General features: G+C 39.6%; 1 protein-coding gene across 2 annotated transcripts in view; it reads left to right on the forward strand.

The window, feature by feature from the left end:
• The first annotated feature begins 8,427 nt into the window (after positions 1 to 8,427).
• Positions 8,428 to 22,100, forward strand: part of PLXDC2 (plexin domain containing 2) — a 448,003-nt gene continuing 434,330 nt past the window's right edge. For both annotated transcript variants that reach the window (XM_003988142.6, XM_019834014.2), the window contains exon 1: positions 8,428 to 8,544. In XM_003988142.6, coding sequence (XP_003988191.2) covers positions 8,433 to 8,544 — 112 coding nt within the window. In that variant the 5' untranslated portion in view covers positions 8,428 to 8,432. The remainder of the gene's footprint in view (positions 8,545 to 22,100) is intronic.

The following is a 22,100-nucleotide window of genomic DNA, read 5'->3' on the forward strand; positions in this document are numbered from 1 at the left end:
AGGTTTATTCAACTTACAAAAAGTAAGCAATGTTATACCAATAGAACAAAGGGAACAAATGCATAGTCATATCAACAAATGTAGAAAAAGGAATTTGACAAAATCTAGGACCTATTCGTAATAAAAGAAAAACTGGAATAGAAGGTATCTTGCTCAACTTGATAAAGGGCATCAATGAACAACCTGCAATTAGCATAACATATACTGGTGAAAGAACTAAAGCTTTCTCTCTAAGATTAAAAACAAGACAAGGTGCCCACTCAATGTTTCTACTCCATATTCCGGAGATTCTAGCCTGGGTAACTAGGCAAGAAAATAAAAGGCATTCATTTGGGAAAGGAAGATGTCAAACTATATTTGCTGATAGAATGATATTACATATAGAAAACTCTAAAAAAATATACACACATTAAAAAAAACTATTAGAGCTAATTAATGAGTTCAGCAAGGTTAGTTGCAGGATAAAGAAACCATAAGCAAGTATCATTTCTATTGCTATATACTAGCTGTTATTGGCTGACTTGTATCCCCTCCCTCAATGCATATGTTGAAATACTAATCCCCGTATTTCAGAATGTGACTATATTTGGAGATAGGTCCTTTAAAAAGGATATTAATGTTAAAATGAGGCCTGGAGGGTAGGCCCTTATCCAGTTTTTTTTTTTTTTAAGATTTTATTTTTAAATAATCTCGACACCTTAAGAGGACTCTAACTTATACCTGGAGATAAGAGTCACATGCTCTACTGCCTGAGCCAGCCGGGCACCCCTGGCCCTTATCCAATCTGACTAGTGTCTTCATAAGAAGAGGGTATTTGGACACACAGAGAGAAACTAGGGATGTACTTGCATGGACCAAAGACCACATGAGGGTAAGGAACATGGCTAGCTGCAAGCCAAGGAGAGAGAGGCCTGAGAGAAAATGAAACCTGCTGACATGTTGATCTTGGACTTCTCATTTCCAGAACTGTGAGGAAATCAATTTATGTTGTTTGAGCCACCCAGTCTGTAGCAATTTTGTTTTGGCTGCCTGGGAAACTAATATACTAGCCATGAACACTTTAGAAGTGAAATTAAGAAAACAATGTCATTCATAATAGTAGCAAAAATAATAAAACACTTAGGAATAAATATAGCAAGTAACTGCAAGGTCAAATACACTGAAACTTCAGAACAATTTTGAAAGAGGGGAAAAACATCCCATGTAAATGGATTACAAGATTTGATATTGTCAAAATGGCAGTTGTCTCCAAATTAATTTACAGATTAAATGTAATCCCTACTAGAATTCCAACTACCATTTTTGCACAGTAACCAAAACAGTTTGGTACTGGCACTAGGCTAGGCATATAGATTAATGGGATAGAATTGAGAGTCAAGATACAAACTCCACGTATTTATGGCCAACCGATTTTCAACAATGATGCCAAGTTCATTCAATGAGAAAACAATACCCTTGTCAACAAATAGCTGAGGCAATTATTTACCCATATTCAAGAGAATAATTTTAGCCCCCTTCCTTACACTGTATACAAATATTTAATCAGGATGGATCAAAGACCTTAATGTAAGAGCTGGAGCAAATTGTAATAATATTACAAATTGTACTATACAATAGTCCCTACAAATTGCAATAATAGTACATGGATGTTCATAGCATCATTCATAACATCCATAAAGTGGGAACAGATCAAATATTCATCAACTGATGTATATAAGAAAGTCATAGATCCCTTCAATGGAATATTATTTGGCATTAAAAAGGAAGAGAGTACTGATACATGTTACAACATGAATGAACCTTGAAACCATGCTAAGTGAGGGAAGTGAGACACAAAAGGCCACATATTGTAAATTCCATTTAAGTGAAATGTTTAGAATAGGAAAATCCATCGAGTCAGAGAGTAGGTTAGTGGTTGCCAAGCATTGTGGAGGAAATGAGAACAGGGAGTGACTGCTAATGGGTATGATTTTTTTTTGGGTGGGGGCGGTGAGGAAAATGTTCTGGAATTAGATGGTTGCTTTGATTTCGTAATGTGATTATACTAAAAACCTCTGTAACTTTAAAAGGGTTAATCCTTTTTTTTTTTTTTTTTTTTTTGAGAGAAAGAGAGAGAGTGCAAGCAGGGGAGAGGCAGAAGGAGAGAGAGAATCTCAAGCAGGCTCCATGCTTAGCGCTGAGCCCTATGCAATGCTTGATCTCAGGACTGTGAGATCATGCACTGAGTTGAAATCAAGAGTCAGATGTAACTGACTGGGCTACCCAGTCACCCCTAAAAGGGTTAATCTTAAATTATGTGAATTACATATCAATAAAAATTCATATAGTAAAAATGAAAATAAAAAGAGATAATTTATAGGACAGGAAGACAAGATGAATGCAAGATAAGTAAAGGAAACGCAGAACAAAGCATCAGGACTGAAGATCAGAGGTCGGTCCTGGCAATGTGTGGTGTTGAGCATTCCAGCAGCAGACACAACAGCCTTGTCATCTGTGCTGGAGCGATATAGCCTCCACCAGGGGCTCCACAGAAGCACAACTGCTGGTGGGGCTGACCCTTGGGAGACAGATTTCCTGTACTTCAGACACTTTGATCGGTTCAGAAAACTCTGTTTAGTATATACGGCTAACAACGACGTCCACAGCAGTCAACATTTTCAGAACTTTTCCACGTGCTTCATTATTACACATTGTGCAAAATATTCTTTAACATGTTCATTTCATTTGTTAATTCACTAAGTGCTTGCTGAACACTTGCCCATTTTTCCTTTTTTGAAAAATGCAGGATTTTAACTTATCCTTGAGTGCAGTTGAGGAATGAATAAGGTATATGTTTCTATTACACATTACTGCTATTTAAAAAGAAATGTAAGATGATGCTCCTACTTTTTAATACTTATTTGTAATAATCCCATTTTAGTAGTTCCTTTTCTACTACTACAAATTGCATATTTTTGTATTTCGCTATTTACTGATTAAGAACACTTTAGCTTATTTACTGTAGAAGGAAGACAGTATAAACATGAATGAAATTTTAATGCAGTATGTTGTTTCATTATGAATGAGCAAAATGTAATTATGTTGTTAATTTCATCTAAATAGTAAATGTAGTATTGATATGAGGAGAAAGGGCATTAAGTATTCTTTCATGTTAAATGTTTCTATAAAAAAAAGTGATACTAGCTGTTAGGTGATTTTTTTTTAATGCTCATTTGATCCAGAAACACTCTATTCACAAAATTTTTACTTAAAACTACAAAAGAGAAAAAAGCTGAAATATCCATCAACAGTATAATGTAATTCTGGTTGATTCTGAGAGCAGAAGTCAGCCAAGATGAACAAATGAGTCTTGTAATTTTGTATCAGAGATCAAAAAAAATAGCCCTATCAAATGAGGAGGGAGAGGAAATGCCATAGACCTAGGGGAAAAGGTTATAATATTAGCTTAGGACTCAGTAAAAGCAATCCACTGATAGCAATTTCCCTTTATCTGACTGACTTGTAGAAAATTTTAACAGATCTTATTAAAATGGACAAAAACTATTTCCTGAAATAACAATAAAAAATATATTGTAATAAATGGTAGGTACTCTACAGCGAAAGCTGCATCTTGTTTTTTTTCCAAGGAAGCATGATACTTTCTTGAGTATCTTATTAGCCAAGTTTCAATTTAGGACAGGTCCTTGGAAACATAGCAAGATTAGAGTTGGAGGTAGGATGAGATGGGTAATTGTAATCGCCTTTATACAGATAGTACTGCCCTTGGAATGTGAAAAAATCTTCCTGAAGGTTGGTATAAATGAAGGGTTGCAAACAGATTCGAAATCTATACAGACATTAGCTTGGGTCTGCTTAAAGTTCTATGTTGCTGACAATGATTCTGATATATGATCTTAAGATTTTAAAGAAGAGTGTTCTATGAATTCCAGATCTTTGTCATGGACAAAGAACTCAAGTATTACTCCTTTAAGATTCCTGATTCATTTGTTCCTTGAGAGGTTAGCTAACATTAAGCTAGTGAGTAAAAAAAACAGCAATTCAGTTCTTGTATCTATAGTAAATAGAAATGAGCCTCACTCATTAGAACTCCTCTTTCAAGTCAGGTGGAAAAGGAACCTTTCTTCACAAAGACACCTTAATTTGTCTCCATGAAGTTGAAATAGACAATAATACTGTGGTGAAACATATACTGCAAACTGAAATCATTTAGGCCACAAAATACGCTGCTTTTAATTAGCCAGGATTGTATGAGGACAGTCAACTTTTTCCATTTAACTCTGAATGACTGTCCTACAGTTTATTTATTTTTGCTTGTTATAATGTAAAGGTTATATATATATATACACACATATATATACACACACATATATATGTATATATATATGTTATTATCAGTTGGTTATATATATAGAGAGAGAGATTATCAGTTGATATGTTACATTATATGTTACATTATCAGTTGATAATGTAAAGGTTTTATATATATATATATATACATATACACATATATATACACACACATATATATGTATATATATATTATTATCAGTTGGTTATATATATAGAGATATCAGTTGATATGTTACATTATATGTTACATTATCAGTTGATAATGTAAAGTTTATATATATATATACACATATATACACACACATATATATGTATATATATATTATTATCAGTTGGTTATATATAGAGAGAGAGATATTATCAGTTGATATCTAAAGCAGAACATCTAATCCTACATTTGTTACAATAATATTTTTTCTTAATTCAGGGCATTAAAATATCACGCATCGTTGAGCTTTGCTTACCTATATCTTCTCCCATACCTAAGTATTTTCTGTATGGGTGGCTCTTTATAATAAAATCATATGAGTAAAATGAAACAATTAAACAGCACCAATGATAGACAAACGCATAAAAAACCTTTGCAGACTCACTCTGAATTACCACTTGGCTTCCTTTCAGTTTTTGGCATCAAACTTCCATTTAAGGTATACAGCTTTAATCAGGAGGAGAAAGCACTGATGACAACAAAGAACAAGAAAATAAACACTCCTAATTTGCATACATAATAATAAAGAATAAAAGGAACAAAATGATACTAGGGAGAGATAGGACTTTGTTCTCAAAAAAAAAAAAAAAGGAGGCACCCCCCTTTTTTTTAATCAACTGTGGAAGTAGAGGGAAATATCCCAGACTAAAAAGAAGTCATGCTTTCCTGAGATGGCTCCTGGTAGGTTTCTTATAATTTTGCACGTAATGGGAATTGGAGTTGTGCAGAACATTTTAGGAAGCTCTCCACATGGATTTATGAAGTAATGAGCTCACTAGGGATGCAGATAAAAAACTCAACATCAATTAAATAAGAACCAAATTTTGATTAGAAAATTGTTTTCCAACTTGATGTTAAACAGATAAGTATCTCAGGTACTCAAATTTTGTTGTAATGTTACATAGAACTTACAGACTCTCAGTTAAGCAGAAATGAAAGAACCAGATTTCTTAAGTGCGGTGAGGAAATCAAGTTGTGAGAAAGCTCAGGAGAGAGCAAGGTTCTTGGCATAATAAAGTGTGTATGCACAACATGTTTGTGTGTGTGTGTGTATGTGTGTACATATATATTTCTGATATAAATAGCAAACTGAATATTGGATTATGAAAAACATGTTACACCTCCTGTTTCCCTTCGCGCTAGCTAAGTAGCCATCGGAGAGCCATTCTTTTTGTATCAAATTAGCAGAGTAGTTTAATTATCCAGACCCACTTCCAGTGGGTTTTGTGACAAAATTAAGGCGTGTCAGTCTTAGAAATGAAATTGCCAGTTATTTAACCAGCAAAGACAAGTTTATTTAGGAATAGTAGAGGAACTGTGGTTTGGGACATGCTTGCTGTGACAAACCATAGGCAAGTCTGAAGAACAAAGGAGAAGGGCTTGCCTTTGGAGAGGACAAGAGGGATTTGGTAGTTTTGAAGGAAGGGTTATTGGAGGAGAGGAAGAGTTCAGGGTTGCAGCTCCTCATTGGCTGAGTGGTGGTGGTTTTTCTTCTAGGTTATTTCTGGGCAAGGAGAAAATCTTCCTTATCCTCCTAGGGTAAGTAAAGTAAGCTTCTAACTGCTGGGGTATGTGAAGTAGGCTGCAAAAGTGATATGTGGTGAGAATCCTTGCCTTCATCGCCTCTGACTCCATTTTGAATTAGGTTGCTTTTGTTCATTTTCACAGGTGCTCATTCATAGCATCCATAAACTTTTCAGAGCATGGAATAGGGTGGGCAAGAATAGACTGAAAGACTTTTGAATTTAAGAACACTGATGCAAGCTCTCCACTGATTCAGGACTTCCTCCCTCTCCTGTCTCTCTTAAGAGACCTAAAGTCATGTACTTTGCACAGGCACTGTTTTCAATTCTTTAAGTTTATAGTAATAACTCATTGAGTTCAATACGACCTTATAAGGGCATTACCACAATTCTCCCCATTTGATGGATGAGGAACTGAGGCACTATGAGAGCAATTGCAAAGAGGCTTGGCCATTTAGTGGGAGGAGGTGTTATTCCAATCCAGGCAATCTGGTTCAAGAATCTGTATTTTTAACCAAAATGCTTTTCCACTTTTCTTTGTATTTGTCCCTTTAAAATGAGGTTAAGCGAAGTAAGATGTAAATTAGCGAGAGGGCTGGGAAGGGTTAAGGCTGAAGCACATCCTGGAGCTGAAAAAACAGAAACCAAACTAGCGAGGGGATGCCTGTTAAAAGCCCCCGTAGGAAATTCAATGGGCCTCCTGTTTCTTTAAACTCTCGCTTTCCCTCCGGCGGACACTTTACAAAGCAGCAGCGGCAGCGGGACCACGCTGTCGCGCGCTACCTTCCTCCTCCGGTCTCGCGGGTCTGGGGTCCGAAGGGGTTTTTCGGGGTCAGTAGCAGAACTCACTCGGGTTTGCTTTCTTCACACCCCAACTGCTACAAACGTCCTCCCGGGAATGGCGAACTGTAATTAACCCTTTAGCGCCCAGGGAGACCCCGCCAGCGTCTGGTGTCTGCTGGGTACCGTGCGGGGGGCTAAGACCCTCCGCAGCCCCGCGCGAAGGAGGCCTGGAGGCCAGGTGGGCGAAGGCGCCGCTGGTGTGGCTGCAAAGGGCAAGAGCCGGGTGCAGGATGGCGCCCCGGCGGCGCGGAGGTGCAGCGGGGCGCTGGGCTCCTAGCTCGCTCGCCTTTCTCGCCTTCTCTCCCGACTCTCCGGGCAGTAGGCTGCTGGGGGCGCGCAGGGCTGGAGTTGCCCTCTCACTCCCCCTTGCTTTTCTCCTCCGGCTTAATCTCTCGGCGACTTTACTGCCAGCCCCGAGGAAAGTGCAGCCATTGGACAGGTCGGTGCTAGCTGCTGGTTTCGGGGAGGAAGGTGGGAGAAGCCTGAAGGAGCGGGGGGAAGGGAGGAGGGAGGAGGGAGGAGGGTGCAGCGGCAGATCTGGCAAATTGCAAGCTGCCTTCCCTCCCCAAAGTGTGGAGCAGAAGCGCGGGGGAGCTCGGCGGCGGCGGCGGCGCCTCCTCCGCCACCAAACTCCCGGGGCTCGGCGGGGCTTGTGGCCACCTCCTCCTTAGCCAGGAGGAACCCTTTCCCGATAGGTTTTGGCCTGACTCCCCCGCCCCCCATTTCTTTCTTCTTCCTCTTCCTCCCCCTCCTTCTTTTTCTTTTCTTTTTTTTTTTTTTTTCTTTTTCTTCTCTCTCTCTCTCTCTTTTTTTTTTTTTTTTCTGGCTTCGGACCTTAGACTGCTGCAGCCTGAGCCTTCACTGGGCTCAGCTCTTTAGAGCTGCCCATCCCTCTGGCTGCGAGAAAGGACGCGCGCCCTGCGTAGGGCGAAGAAAAGAAGAAAAACTTGTCGGAGGGGTTTCGCCAGCCCACATTAACCCCCTTCCCGCAAACCCAAACCTCCCGCCAGGGCCATCCCAACACTGGGGAAAGTTCCTTGTGAGCCGACAGCCCTCTTGGATTTGGAGGAGGCAGCCGCGCTGGCTGTGGAATTAGATCTATTTTGAACCCAGTGGAGCATATCGCGGGGGCTCGGAAGTCACTGTCTGCGGGCACCCGGGTGGCGCTGCCTGTGCGGAACCGAGAGTTTGCGAGCCCCGGCTGCAAGTGGCCTCTCCTCCCCGCCGTTGGTGTCCTGTGTCTGGGGTGAGGGCTGCGAGTGTTGTGGCAAGTTGCGAAGAGAGACCCGGAGGTCCGGAGAGGACTGCACTCCCCCTCGCTCTCCCTTCCTCTTCCCAGCTCCCGAGTGTGAAATCCCATCGAAATTTACAAAGGCCTCCAGGTTCGGAGACCGGTCCGCAGCGCTTGGCCCCAGCGTCCCCATCGTCCCGATTCCCACTTGGAGCCTCCAAGCACCCGGCGCCTGGGAAGGACTGGCGGGGAGGGGGAGGGAGGTCTCGGCGGCGGCATGGCGAGGTTCCCGAGGGCAGACCTGGCCGCTGCAGGAGTTGTGTTACTTTGCCACTTTTTAATGGACCGTTTTCAGTTCACTGAAGGGGAGCCTGGAAACCAAATCAATGGTAAGATGCACTTTAGCTTGTTGATTTTTTTGCGCAACTGAAGATTTCGCTGGCACTCCCCCCTCCATTCTCAACCCACCCCCACCTCATCTGTCTGCCCTTGGGAAAGTTATTGCAATTGCTTTTGGGTAAACTTGGGCTTTCCGAATGGGGAGGAGGGGGTTGGTTAGAGAAGGGGACTGGAGGTTTTCTTGAGGATTTCGGGCTTCCTTCACCTGAGCGACAGGGGGTGGTACTGTCTCCCCAAGTCGCCCAGAGAGGGCTCTGGTGTGTAAGAGCAAACCTTCTGTAGATACCTTTCCCAGAACTGGCATCTCTGGGAAGTCTCCTCTCTGGCTCCTCCTGCTTCTCTGCTGCCGCGATAAACTAAGCGAGTGCGTGATGGGGGCCGTGGGTGGGGGACGTAGTGGCAACTGGGGATTGCAGGGTTCCCCCCAGCTGTAGAAAATTTCCTGTGGCCGCACCTTTCTACCCCACGCGATCCCCACCTTAGTTCCCTTTCGCAGTCTGGGGTTGAACGGGCTCTGGAAGCGGGGCGGGGTAGGTGCGGCGCGGCGCCGAGGAGGGGAGGAGGTGGCAGAAATGGGGTGGGCGCGCCTCTGGAGACCAATGCCTGCCCCCATTGTCCTCCACCGGCCGCCTTCGCAGACAGGCCTGAACGCGTCCGGGGTTCGTCCAAGTGCCCTGACATTGCCCCCGCGCGGAGACCCGGCCTTCGCATCTACCCTGTGGTGGCTCCGGGTCGTTGCCAGCCAGGTTCGCGTCCAGCCGGGAGCCGCGCCCCCGGGGCCAGCGCGGAGCCGGCGTAGCAACACCCCGCCCGCGACCCGCTGGCTCTCGCAGGCTGGGAGCTAAACCGGGGTTTCAGGTGCCTCCCGCGACCCTGCCCTCTGAGAACTGGGTGCCTGCTCACCCTTTCTGCCCCTCAGGAAGAAGGTGAAGAAGCAGGCAGAGAGAACCTTGGCAGAAATTTGTGAACTCAGGTTAGACTTGGGAGAGGAGGTGAAATGAACAAAATACACTTGGAGAAAAAAAGAAAACACAAACTTTCTGATGAGCGTAATCAAGATTTTGTTTTGTTTTAATTCTGAAGTCTGGGGTAGTGGTGGTGGTGGTGGTGGTAAGTGATTCCTCAGAAAGTATACATGTGTCTGCAAATGTCAAGCATGAAAGTCGCAGATGGAAGCTTACCGAGGTCACCTGGGGATTCCAAGTGAGGTGAATCTTGGAGAAAGTCCTTGAATGAAATTCACCAATCTGAGACCTAGAAATCAGCTAAAAACACTGTCTCTGCCCCTGGTGTAAATTCTTATAGAGAACGCACAGATTCTGACTCTGCGCTCCAATTTATGATTGGAGGGGTGTGTGGGATGGGAGGAGGGGGCAACATGATGACAACGCGTTTAAAACTGTGAAACACTTTAAAACCCCAATTTTCTTGATGTTGATTTGTCTTGGTCACATATAGTTTTGTTCTGCATAGATGGACATAGCTTGTTCTTTACTAGGTACGTCAGTAGATTATCTTGTTTGTCTGATACATTTCACTGGTTGGAAAAAAAAAACACTAAGACTTTTACCCTATGATATTGATATGGTATGGCCACATTCATGAAATAAGTAAATGCTTAAAGAAAACAATTCATCCCAAAGGAGGTTAGAGAGACGTGTATGCCAAAATGGATTCCAAAGTTGTTTATTTGAAATTTCTGTAAATAATGCATTTACAGAAGAAAAAAAAAAGATCAGCAGATGTTTATTTTTTCCGAACTTCTTTCATTAATGGTATGTTACTGAGAAAAGAATATGTATACATTTCTAAGTTATCAAATTGAGGATGAGTGAACATTCACTCTGCAATTGGCCAGATAATTAAAAGCTGTGGGGATTACAAAATACCTAAATTGCCCAACATAAATGTACAGGTATTATAAACTAATTATAAACTAGTACCTGTGGTGGAAAATTATTCTAGAAACCCATATTTTTATAGGATTGAGTAAAAAATGAATAGTTTTAAATTTCTTGGTAAGTGTTTTGGAGATTTATTGCAAACTGAAGTAGCTTCTTTACTGGATATCAGTCTACATACAGTTTTTGAGTAATCTTGGAGTTAAATGGTTATATTTTCTTTCCTATAAATACAGTATAGCAATGAAATAGAAGAAAAAATAATTTCCTTTGTAAACATGCTAAAATATCACTATGGGAAAAATTTTAAAGAGCCCAACAGTCTTGAAATTTGCCATGTAGCAATCAGGATTTTTATCACAGACATTTTGGCACAGGAGGAAAAAATCTGATTTCGTAACAGGGACATTTAATTATGTATTGCTTTAGAAAATGCTGCAGTTGATTTTACTGCCACCAGAGGGCAGAGGAACTGCTAATTTCTCCTATTCCCATTCTTTCCCAAATCTCTCAGATTAATGATCTTCAATACTTTGTTTTTCCTATGCGCAGTATGTTTTGGACATTTCAGCTTACCACACGTAAATGAGTGGCAATTTATAATAATTAGTGTTTATTTCCCGTGTTCATTGAAATTAACTTTTCATTCAACATTTATATAGCACCTTCTACATGTAAAGATCTATACTTAAAAAAAATTTTTAATGTTTATTTACTTTTGAGAGACAGAGAGATACAGAGCACGAGTGGGGGAGGGGTAGAGAGAGAGGGAGACACAGAATCTGAAGCAGGCTCCACGCTCTGAGCTGTCAACACAGAGCCCAATGCTGAGCTCAAACCCACAAATGGCGAGATCATGACCTGAGCCGAGGTCAGACACAACCAACTGAGCCACCCAGGCGCCCCATAAAGATCTATACTTTGAATACATTCTTGTGGTGCATTTGTACAGTGGAAAAATTCAAATACCTTCTTTTGTATCAATGCTGGAGGTTTTTAGCAAATTGTGGAATTCTCAACAACATAGCTTTCAAATCTCTCTCTTACAGTGAAAAGCTCATTATGTAATGAATTTATCTTTAGGATTGAATGTAATCTACACATAGATGAAAAGTATATGCCATACTCAATAGTTTTTATCAACACCAATATTTAGAGAAAAATAAACTTAGAATAATTCTAAATTCTAGAAATCGGAAATCTTCTTTGTATTGTTATACATTTGTTCCTATATCCTATAGTGAAAAACAGTTTATTAACCGTGTCAAAGGAGAAAGATGTGTTAATGTCTTGAAGATTTCTAAAATGTAAATAGGGAAAAAGGCCTAAAATTATGGAGTTATTTTGGCCTGGTTATTACTCTTAAATGTGACTTAATGCAACAAGGAAGTTCAATACCACTATATAGAGAGCAAAAATAGTTTAGGACTCCAGGGAACTTTTGCTATTTAAACTTTCTAATATTGCTATGTACTGGAGGGAAATAGTTTATTTTTAGCAGACCATTTACATTTATTTTAGTTGTTTCTCTAGTGGGATATTTTTCTATTATTTTCTGCTTTCGTTGGAGTTAAAAGACTTAGTTTGAAATGTTACTAACTTGTGGAGTTTGGTATGAGAGTATCTCTGTTGAGACATACTGTCATTAGTATAAATTTTCTGTTTGCATATATACTGGAAGAGAAAATTATAACAGAAGGTTAATCAAGTGAATATCCTCTATAAAGTAGACCTGGGTCAGATTAATGAACAAATGGTAGGTTGACTTTTATTTTATTTTATTTTATTTTTTTATTTTATTTTATTTTGGGAGGGGGAGGGGTAGAGAGAATGGGAGAGAGAGAATCCCAAGCAGGCTCCTCAGTATTAGGGCAGAGACTGATGCAGGGCTCAAACTCACAAAGTGCAAGATCATGACTTGAGCCAAAATCAAGAGTTGACACTTAACTGACTGAGCCACCCAAGAGCTCTAGGTTGATTTTTAATAAATCAGTGACTCGTGTTTCCATACAAAATTTTTTAAAACACAAAATGTGAGAGTTTTTTTTTTTCTTTTAGAGAACAGATACAAATTGAAGCCTAAGGATGGATAAGATTTTTAGTTCATGGATGTCTGCACAGAGATTTGAAATTACTATAAGTAGGACAGTTTATGCATTTGTTAAGTTTGATCTTCAGAAACAGATTTTTATCAAGTAGAAAGTACTTGAGTAAAACTTAGTAACCGAAGATACTAATTTGCTCCAAACAGGCTTCTTCTCTGCCTGCAGAGAAGTAGACAACGTGGATTCTTTTCAATTAGTTTTGTCCCTGTTTTTTTGCTTCCTAAAAGATATTTCCTGTTGTAGAAGCGGAATATTTATGAAGATTAGTGAGTTGATCAGCAGCTGTGATCATGAGATCTGAAGTCTTGAGTGGTTTCCTACCACATTAAATACTGTCTCTTCACCATGGCCTCCAAGATCATTATCATGTGGCCTGGACCTACTGTTTCAGCTCTCCCTTCCCACCCCGTTTCTGAACACTCTCACCAGTTGAGGCTCCTTGATCTCCCCTGAGTAGGTGCTGTGTTACTACCTCTTTTCCTTTCTTCCTTCACCTTCTTCCCTCATGCGTCTCCATTGGTCCATCTGCTTTTTCTTACAGGCTTTTATCTCAAGTGACACAGTTCACAAAAGGATGTGCCATCTCAGAACCCTCCGGAACTTCTGTGCCTTTTTAAAGGCACTCGTTTGTTTGAATCTGCTTGATATTGGAAGAGTCGTTTCCCTCCATTCCATTTCTGTATCTCTTTCATATACTTTCTTACACCATAGATCGTGTTCTGTAGGGTCATGGTCCGTTCACTTCTGAATCCCCCAAGGCATCTCCCACACAGGCATGCAATAAATAGCTGTTGAACTGACCGGACTGAATGGAATGGTAGTTCAAGCTGGACTGTTGGTTTGAATGTCACCTTGGGAGACTTCTGAAAAGTACTTGTTTACCCTGTTTATGACTTTTTCCACCGATAAGTTGGAAATGAATATACAGACAGGTTTTGCAGAACTGATCGTTTAAAACAGAGTAGGATCCAGGGGTCTGCTGAACTGTCATAATGCTTGTGGTGGATAATATTTACCTTAAACCTTCTATTAAGGTTTTTACCTCACTAAGGTTTTTTTACTTTTAAAAAGTTTATTCTGTCACTCAATTATACTTCTGGTTTCTGAATGAATTTTTACTCATGTTCTTAACCTAACACCTTTAAATACAATACGTGCGTTTGTGTATATGTGTGCACATATGTGTGCATATATATATGAAACTGTATATGCCTATATGTACATATAGACATATAATGGTGATGTATTTTCAGCAGAGATGAACACTATTAAATAATTTAACAGTTTTAGTTCGTTGTGAAATTACTCTTGAATTGTGCTCAGGCCTCATGCCATTAACCTACACTGAAGGAGGCCTTTGAAGAAAACAAAGTAAAAATAATTAATTAAAAAACTAAAAATAAATAAATAAGAAAATAAATAAATAAAGTGATCTTATAAAACGTGTTGTGGTGGTTTTGGGGGTGTTGGTGGCACCATGCAGTGCATTCTGCAGTGTCTGCTCCCCCAGTAGGTGAGGGCGGTGAGAGAGAGAGAGGGAGAGAGAAAAGGAGAGAAATCTTGTATCTTAATAACAGATAGAGTTGTTCTTCCGAATTAGGTTGTTTCTATCTTCTGGACATGATGCATAGTGACCAGATGCATTACCTTTTAAAATCTGGTTTCCTGAAAGCTCAGAGCACAATTTGTAGCTTCCCTCCAACAAGTATATGTACTTTCTGGACTTCACTTTTTTGTGGACTAGTTTACCATCTTGTCTTTCATACTCCTTTTTTAAAAATAATATTTATTTATTTATTTATTTATTTATTTATTTAGAGAGAGGGAAAGAGAGAGAGCGCGTGCGAGCCCATGTGGGGGGTGGGGCAAAGAGAGGGAGAGAGACAGAGAGAGAGAGAGAGAGAGAGAGAGAGAGAGAGAGAGGCTCAGCCCTGTCAGCACAGAGCCCAACATGGGGCTCAAACTGTGAGATCACGACCTGAGCCGAAATCAAGAGTCAGATGCTTAACTGACTGCGCCACCCAGGCGACCCGTTCTCTTTCCTACCCTTCTTTATTTTTGTCCAACTTTACTCACTTAAAATCTTGTCTTGTCTTTGTTTCAGAGATGGGAAATAAGTAAATAAAAAGTAATCACCGCACTATGTAAAGCTGTATATTACTAAGTTGCTTTTCAGCTTTCTTTTAATCTGACTAATTCCAGGCCTCTGCCTTTATCCCAAGCACATTTTCTCAAAGCTTTAATTATCTCTTTACAGTACTGCGCTCTGAGAAGTCTTTCTTCTTCACTGGGGTTCGCACAGGATGTCTTCCCTCACTATCCTCCAGACAATGATTCTGTTCAACTGAGGAAGTTCCTGAAGAATGACAGACTAAGTAGTGATGCTTTTATTAAGCCAGTTTCTCCCCCTCTTTCTTGTGTCACGTATTGCCTGGTCAAATTAGCACAAATAATATCTGAGGAAAGAACAGAATATAAAATATTCTACATTATGTGATACCCGGACTTTGAACTCATTTTATATTTGTTCTTTGGCAGGTTCTTATTTGCCCTCTTGAATTAAACAGGTGGTGAGATAGAGCGTGATGGTACAGATTTGGGTATTTAAATAGAATCTGAGCTCTCCTCAGGGACCTGTTTGGAATTAGTATAGCCTGTTAAAGACTGCAGATCTGAATATGCAGTTGGACTGTGTGGCCTTCTTTGAAATCTAGATTTGTAATCCCTTCTTCCCGAGGTCATCCAAACAGATGCGAGCATGGGTAGCTCTCCTCTTCTAAATTAAAATCGGGCGATAGTCACTGCTTCTGCTTCAGATGTTAGAGTAGAGAACGGCCTGTGGCTTTGCTGAGAGGGTCATAAAGGCAAGGATTGCAGGATGACTTCCGTTTTACTTTTCTGGAGTCTTTTTGCTGAGTTCCTCCCTCTCCTCTCCTATTATTTTTCACTAATTAATTGGAAAATTTTCCTAGAATTCATATTGCTCAAGGTCTCATCCTGTAGGTAAGGTGCTTAGCTCACCAAGGCTTTGAGAACACAGAAAGAATGTCAAGAATTTGCCCTGTGGATAAACTGCATAAAAATCAGAATATTTAAAAGTCAATTTTCTACATACTCCCTGGAGTGGTCAGTGATAGGAGAAGTGTAAATAAAGCTGGCATATTTTCTTTAAGCATGAGGCTTGGTAAGTACATCCTTATTTATTTCCATAAGGATGATGGTTTCTTTGGTCCACTTGGAATCTGGAATATTCAGCAGGCACTGACGTTTTTTTTTAGGTAGTAGTTTTTGAGTTAACACAGTTGTTAATTTTGTACGTGGATCTATTGGTAACGGTAGCTCCCGACTTTTTCTCTCTGAAACCATAATCCGAACATCCAATAAAATGATGATTTCCCTAAACCCTAAAAGAGAAGCAAGATAGAGGCAGAACTTATCACTTTAGAATATGAAATTCACAAATAATCATGATTTTCAAGATGTGAAATGGTCTTCTAGGGTGTATTTCTATTATGCATATTTGCTTAATTCTCTCCCGAAACAGACCATAGCTGGCACTGACACAACAAATCTGATTACTTAACTGGTAAGTTGTTCATTTGGTCAAAAGAGCCCACTGACCTTACTGCAGGCGCAGGGGGAGCAAGTCCAGTATTGTACTTGACTTCTTTCGGCTGCACTGTCCCCCTCCTCCTTCTGCTGTCCGTTGCCTTCAGGACATCTCTGAAAGCTGCACTGTGAGATATTCATGGAAAAATGTATGTGAAATGACTTTTGGTATACTGAATCATATTCTTACTGCATGTGGATTCTTACTCTTTAAAGGAATCCTGTCCTGGGGTGCCTGGGTGGCTCAGTTGGTTGAGCACCGAGTTTGGCTCAGGTCATGATCTCACAGTCCATGAGTTCAAGCCCCATGTCAGGCTCTGTGCTGACAGCTCGGAGCCTGGAGCCTGCTTCAGATCCTGTGTCTCCCTCTCTCTCTGCCTCTCCCCAACTCGTGCTCTGTCTCCCTCTGTCTCAAAAATAAACATTAAAAAATAAAATAAAATAAACATTAAAAAATTAAAAACAAATAAAGGAATCCTGTCCTGAGCTTTTGATTAAAAAGAAAATCAACCTCTTAATTATTTTGCTATTCCATAGTTTTACGTTTAAAATTAAAGTATACTGTATATACGTACTTGAACTATGAAAAACTAAAAAACAAAAACTGAATGATGAAACATAACAGTATGTATTTGCATTTTTGTTCTTTGGTTCTTGTTTGTTTGGAGTGGGACTAGAGAGAGTCATTTGAAGTTATTTGTTCACACAGTAAAAGTTTAGAGTATTTTAATACCGATTTGAAAACTCTGGATGCCCTGTAAAAATAGAGTTGACTTTTTGGGGGCGCCTGGGTGGCTCAGTCGGTTGTGTCCGGCTTCAGCTCAGGTCATGATCTTGCCCTCCATGAGCTGGAGCCCTGTGCCAGCTCCATGCTGACAGCTGAGTGCCTAGAGCCTGCCGTCAGATTCTGTGTCTCCCTCTCTCTCTGCCCCTCCCCCACTCAATTCTCTTGGTGTCTCTCAAAAATAAATAAATAAATGTTAAAAAAATTAAAAAAAATAAAGTTGACTTTTGTTTTAAAAAATATCATTTCATATTAGTTTGAAAGCATTCTCACTGTATTTACAAAGATACTGCTTCATGTTTTATTTTCATAGCTTATTGAACATCATAGGATATCATATCTTGGGTGATGTATATTTGTATCTGTTTTGATTTATAACTTGTGTTTTAAAGTTTTACATAGTTTTAAAAATGTCTTTTATTCAGATTAAATTTCTTTAATTCAAATTAAATGAATTTTATGAAAGCATTTCATTTGACATGAAGTATGTGTTAAAATATTTCCTATATCAGAATATTGTGGTAACATCTGTTAATACTGCAAGACTTGCAAAATACTGATGAATGTGTTGTAAAAAAAATTTGGTTGAGGCTGAATTGTGTAATAAGTCATCATTTTGATATAATAATAATAATAACATCATCACTTGCTGTTTTGTACACATGCATTTGTGTTGGTCCTGATTTTTCCATAATTGATTTATCCAGTCTTCCAGCTATTTCCCCACCATTGATTTGTCCATCTTCCATCAATCAGTGCAGGCAATCCATCAGAGAAATTTTGAGCAAGCCTGCTACCCATATCCTTACATACATCTGTCTTCATGTTCACATGCAGGGGTTACTCAGCTTATACTTAAAGATATAATTCATGGGTTATTTGGCTTACGTATGTTGTACTATGAAAGATAGTGCCTAGGACAAGCCCTCCTAGACCGTCCAAGATTAAGTACTTCAAAGATGAAGGCTGGGGGGGGGGGGCCCTGATAATTATCTCTGTGTGGATATCACAGGATGTTAATTACTTTAGCTTTATAATAAGTACATCTGGCTGGGCCAACCTGTCCTTCTTGTTTTTGATCTTCAGAAGTGTCATGGGTATTCTGAAGACTCTTGGCATTTCCACTATCTATTTGGAATAAACTTTTCAGTTTTCACTAAATCCTCTGTTGGACTTTGTCTGAAATCACATTAAATCTCAGTCATTTAGTAAAGATTTCGATTTCTAAACAACTTGGAGACGATGTAATTTCTTTACTACAACATGTAAAAGCCAGAACAAGTACCCTGGCACCTCCTAACGAATTGTTAATAGTGACTATTTGGCAGTGATCTTTTTTAGTTGAAACAGTGTCCTTAGATGGAGGGCTAGTGCTGTTTTCCTGATCGCATCATGAAGCTAATGGTACATTCTAATTGTTTCTTAGGAAATCCAGGTAGAAATCATAGGTTAATTGAAATAAAGAGTTCAACTGAGGGAAAGAATGTTAATTCCTAACTTCTTGGAAACTACTACAAACGAGGGGTAAGCACTAGGCAAATAATATGTGAAAATTGTGACATTTTCACAGTGTCCCTTTCAGTAACCCATCTCTAGACCAGCAGAGCAGTTACAGGGAAGACTGTAGGTTTGCTGCTTCCTAAGAAACAGCTCTGATGAGAATGGTAAAAGCCCCTGCATTTAGGATACTCCTTAATGTTTGCTCTTTAGCTAATTAATATCAATTTCATGGGAGATTTACATCGAAAGAAAGTGCACTTTACAAATTACTACCATTTAAAGATAATAGATTTATGATTTTATTTAGACTACAGGCGTTTATAAATTAAGTGGTTACAATTTGCTGGAGTTGAAAATCCTAACCGCATCTCTACCTCAGCACAGTTTAAAACTGGCTGCTGCTCTGCACTCATGCGTACTGGTCTGGATATTTGTTAATCAGGAGTCAACTGACAAGGCAGGCAGTCTGTTTTATTTCTTTGTTATTTAGCCTTCATTATCTTTTTAACATCTGTTGTTCATTTTAGATATTTTTAAAAACAAGCAATGATTCAAAGTCATCCTGCAGATTGTAGTCTCATTGTCTGGACATTGCAAAACAGCTTGATGCAGGAAGTCAGACTTGTGCAATGTCAGTTTTCTCCAACTGTTTTTAGGAGAGTGGTTTGTAAACTAGGCACAGCCAATAAGAAGCTAATTTTTCTAAAACTAAGCACTGATGTCTGACTCCAGACTGCCTTTCTCCATTCCCTAGTTCCATTATTCTGGCTCCGGCAGGCCACCATTTTTCCTAGCCTACTTTACTTCAACAGCTTCACTCCTTGCCTTCAAAATTGTCCTGCTGGAATCCATTCTTCATTCCACAGCCTGAAAGCTCTTTCTAAAATGCAAATCTGGCTATGCCACTCCTCTGTTGAAAATGCTTTCCTGCCTTCCTACTGCTCTCACACCAGAGGCAAGGCCTTCGATAATTTTGTCCTGGCTTCCCTCCCTGGGTTCAAATTTATCACTTCCTGCCTCCTGCTCACCAATTTCCCAACACTCTATCCCCTCGGAAAATTGCACATGCCTTTCCTTCTTGGAGCACACTTTCCTCCTCTCCTTGGCTATTTGCCCTTCAGGTCTCGTATTGGATTTGATTTTTGGCACATCGAATAATTTTTTTCTAGTGTTTGTTTGCCAGCTCCTAGTTTGAGACAAATGCCTCGCCAAAGTGCACTCCACACGTCCTCGTGATATCACTTATCATCAATAGTGTGGTCCTGTCTGCATTTGACTGTAAGCTGCCCGAGGTGAAAGGCCATATGTGACTGATCACCACCGAATCACTAGCTCCAAGAATAGAAAGTCCTCCTTGAAAATTTGTTCAACAAAAGAATCTTGTTAGTGTTCCACTTATAGGATATACTGTATTTGTTTGGATTTATTACTCAGGCAAAGAATTTTGTTCCTACCTTGTTTCTCCATATTTCTTTGGGAAGAATTTCTAAATCATAATTTAACATGCCTCAGATTTACATATCAATGAGTAAAATATGTACAAGCCAGAGATTGAGTGACTTCAGCATAAAGGAACTTATGCATTTATGAAGAATTGAGAGTTCGTTTACAAATGATAGTGTAGGGATGATCAAGTCATTTATTAAGCTAGGGAGAACAGATACTTTAATGATGATACTTTTAGTTAATTATACTTATTAATTAATACTTTATTTATAAACCAGCAACTTGATTTTTTTTTTGAAAAAAATATTAAAACTGGTTCATTTGCCTCTCTGGAGGGAATCCCATAGTCTAAAAGAAACATATGGTTAAACAATGAATGAAATCAAAATTAGAGATTGAACCATGAAATTTGCATAAACAGCTTTCCAGCTATCTCAAAGCCGAAGATGCAAAGTAGGAAATACTCTCTAAGATTAGATATTTGAAAGATTTCCAGATACAAATCACTGGGCAGCCTTTTAAATATTTTTTCAACAAAAGGGCCTAAGATATCTCTTAATTCTGGACTCAGTAATGTGAGTTAACTCCTTTCAAGTTTCCAGATGGGATCCACTTGGTGAAGTTTACGTCGGTTTTGGTCAGCATCCTTTGTGTTCTCTACAGGTTATATTTGCTATCCTCCAGGCACATTTTCATTACCTTTGTCTATTTTATTTTTTTTCTAGAAATACGTCCAAAGTTCTTTCTGTATTCCATACTAGTTTTATGGTGTGGACAACTGATATTTTCTGCTCAATGTCTCTTTCCCCTTTCTACTGGAAAGCACCTTACCATCATTTAGGAATGTCCTCTCTGACTCTTCTGGGGTTCTCCTTGGTGCTTCTATCATAGGTGTCTTGCTCCCCCAAGACAGTTCATCACCTGTTCAGGTGAGTACTCGTTGTACCCATATGTCATGGACATCAAGTCAGTCAACCTTCCCTTTTAGTCAGGGGAAAAAGTCAAGGCCTTCAGTAATCCGGTCCTGGCTTACCTCTCCAGGTTCACATTGATCACTTCTGTTTTGTCTTTAAACACCCCTGGGGGTTGCTGCATTGGGAAGATAAAAGTCTAAAGCCATGTGTAGGCAGTCTTAGATTTCCCAATTGCATGAACCAGAAAATTCCAGTTTTTGAGTTGAAGTTGGTTACTTGCCCCTGAAAAGTGTTAGTATATACGTATTTTTAAAAATTATGTTGCTATTTGAATAGTTATTTGATGGGTGACTATTTCTCCCAGTAAACTGTAAACTCCGTGAGGGTTGGAACCATGCTTTCCTTTCCTTTTTTTTTTCTTGGCAATCTCATATTGCTTGGTGTATCATAGAAGGCACTCAAGACATATGTTCAACATAAGCTCATTTGGTGGAGTGCCATCTCGGTAACTATTAAAAATAATTCAAATCTCAGACATCAGGTGGAAGGTTGTGACTGTAATAGTTTCTTCAAGTTGGTTTTCTCAGGTAATACTTTGTTCCTCTCTCATTTTGTACATTAAATTCTCTTACCTGGATCTTATTATTGTAATCTTTCTGTGATTTATTTTGTGTCTTTCATTTGCCCTGTACTTATTATTTTATTTTGTTGTGGATGTAGATAAACTTTCCAGGCAATAGAAAAGAGGAAGCCTTAACTCTTTAATGGGTGACACATCATAGCTTTTGTTAGTCCATTAATCTGTACCTAGAATTAAGAGGCAAAAAAAGAAAAACAAAACAAAACAAAACAAAAACATTAAGTAGGCAAAGGCTGATCTACAGCCAATACTTATTTAATTTTTACTTAATACTTTTTTATTGGGATTTTCCAGACCATTAAGAATTTTGAAATATGGGGCGCCTGGGTGGCTCAGTCGGTTCGGCGTCCGACTTCGGCTCAGGTCATGATCTCACGGTCCGTGAGTTCAAGCCCCACATCAGGCTCTGGGCTGACAGCTCAGAGCCTGGAGGCTGTTTCGGATTCTGTGTCTCCCTCTCTCTCTGACCCTCCCCTGCTCATGCTCTGTCTCTCTCTGTCTCAAAAATAAATAAATGTTAAAAAAAAATTAAAAAAAAAAGAATTTTGAAATAAAACAAAAATAGTAAAACTACATTTCAGACATAGCACTCAGTGCATGGTATGTTTTCAATTTAAATATTCTTGCCTAACTTATTGAGTAGAGCC

This window comes from Felis catus, chromosome B4 (assembly GCF_018350175.1).
Source record: "Felis catus isolate Fca126 chromosome B4, F.catus_Fca126_mat1.0, whole genome shotgun sequence".
Lineage (NCBI taxonomy): Eukaryota > Metazoa > Chordata > Mammalia > Carnivora > Felidae > Felis > Felis catus.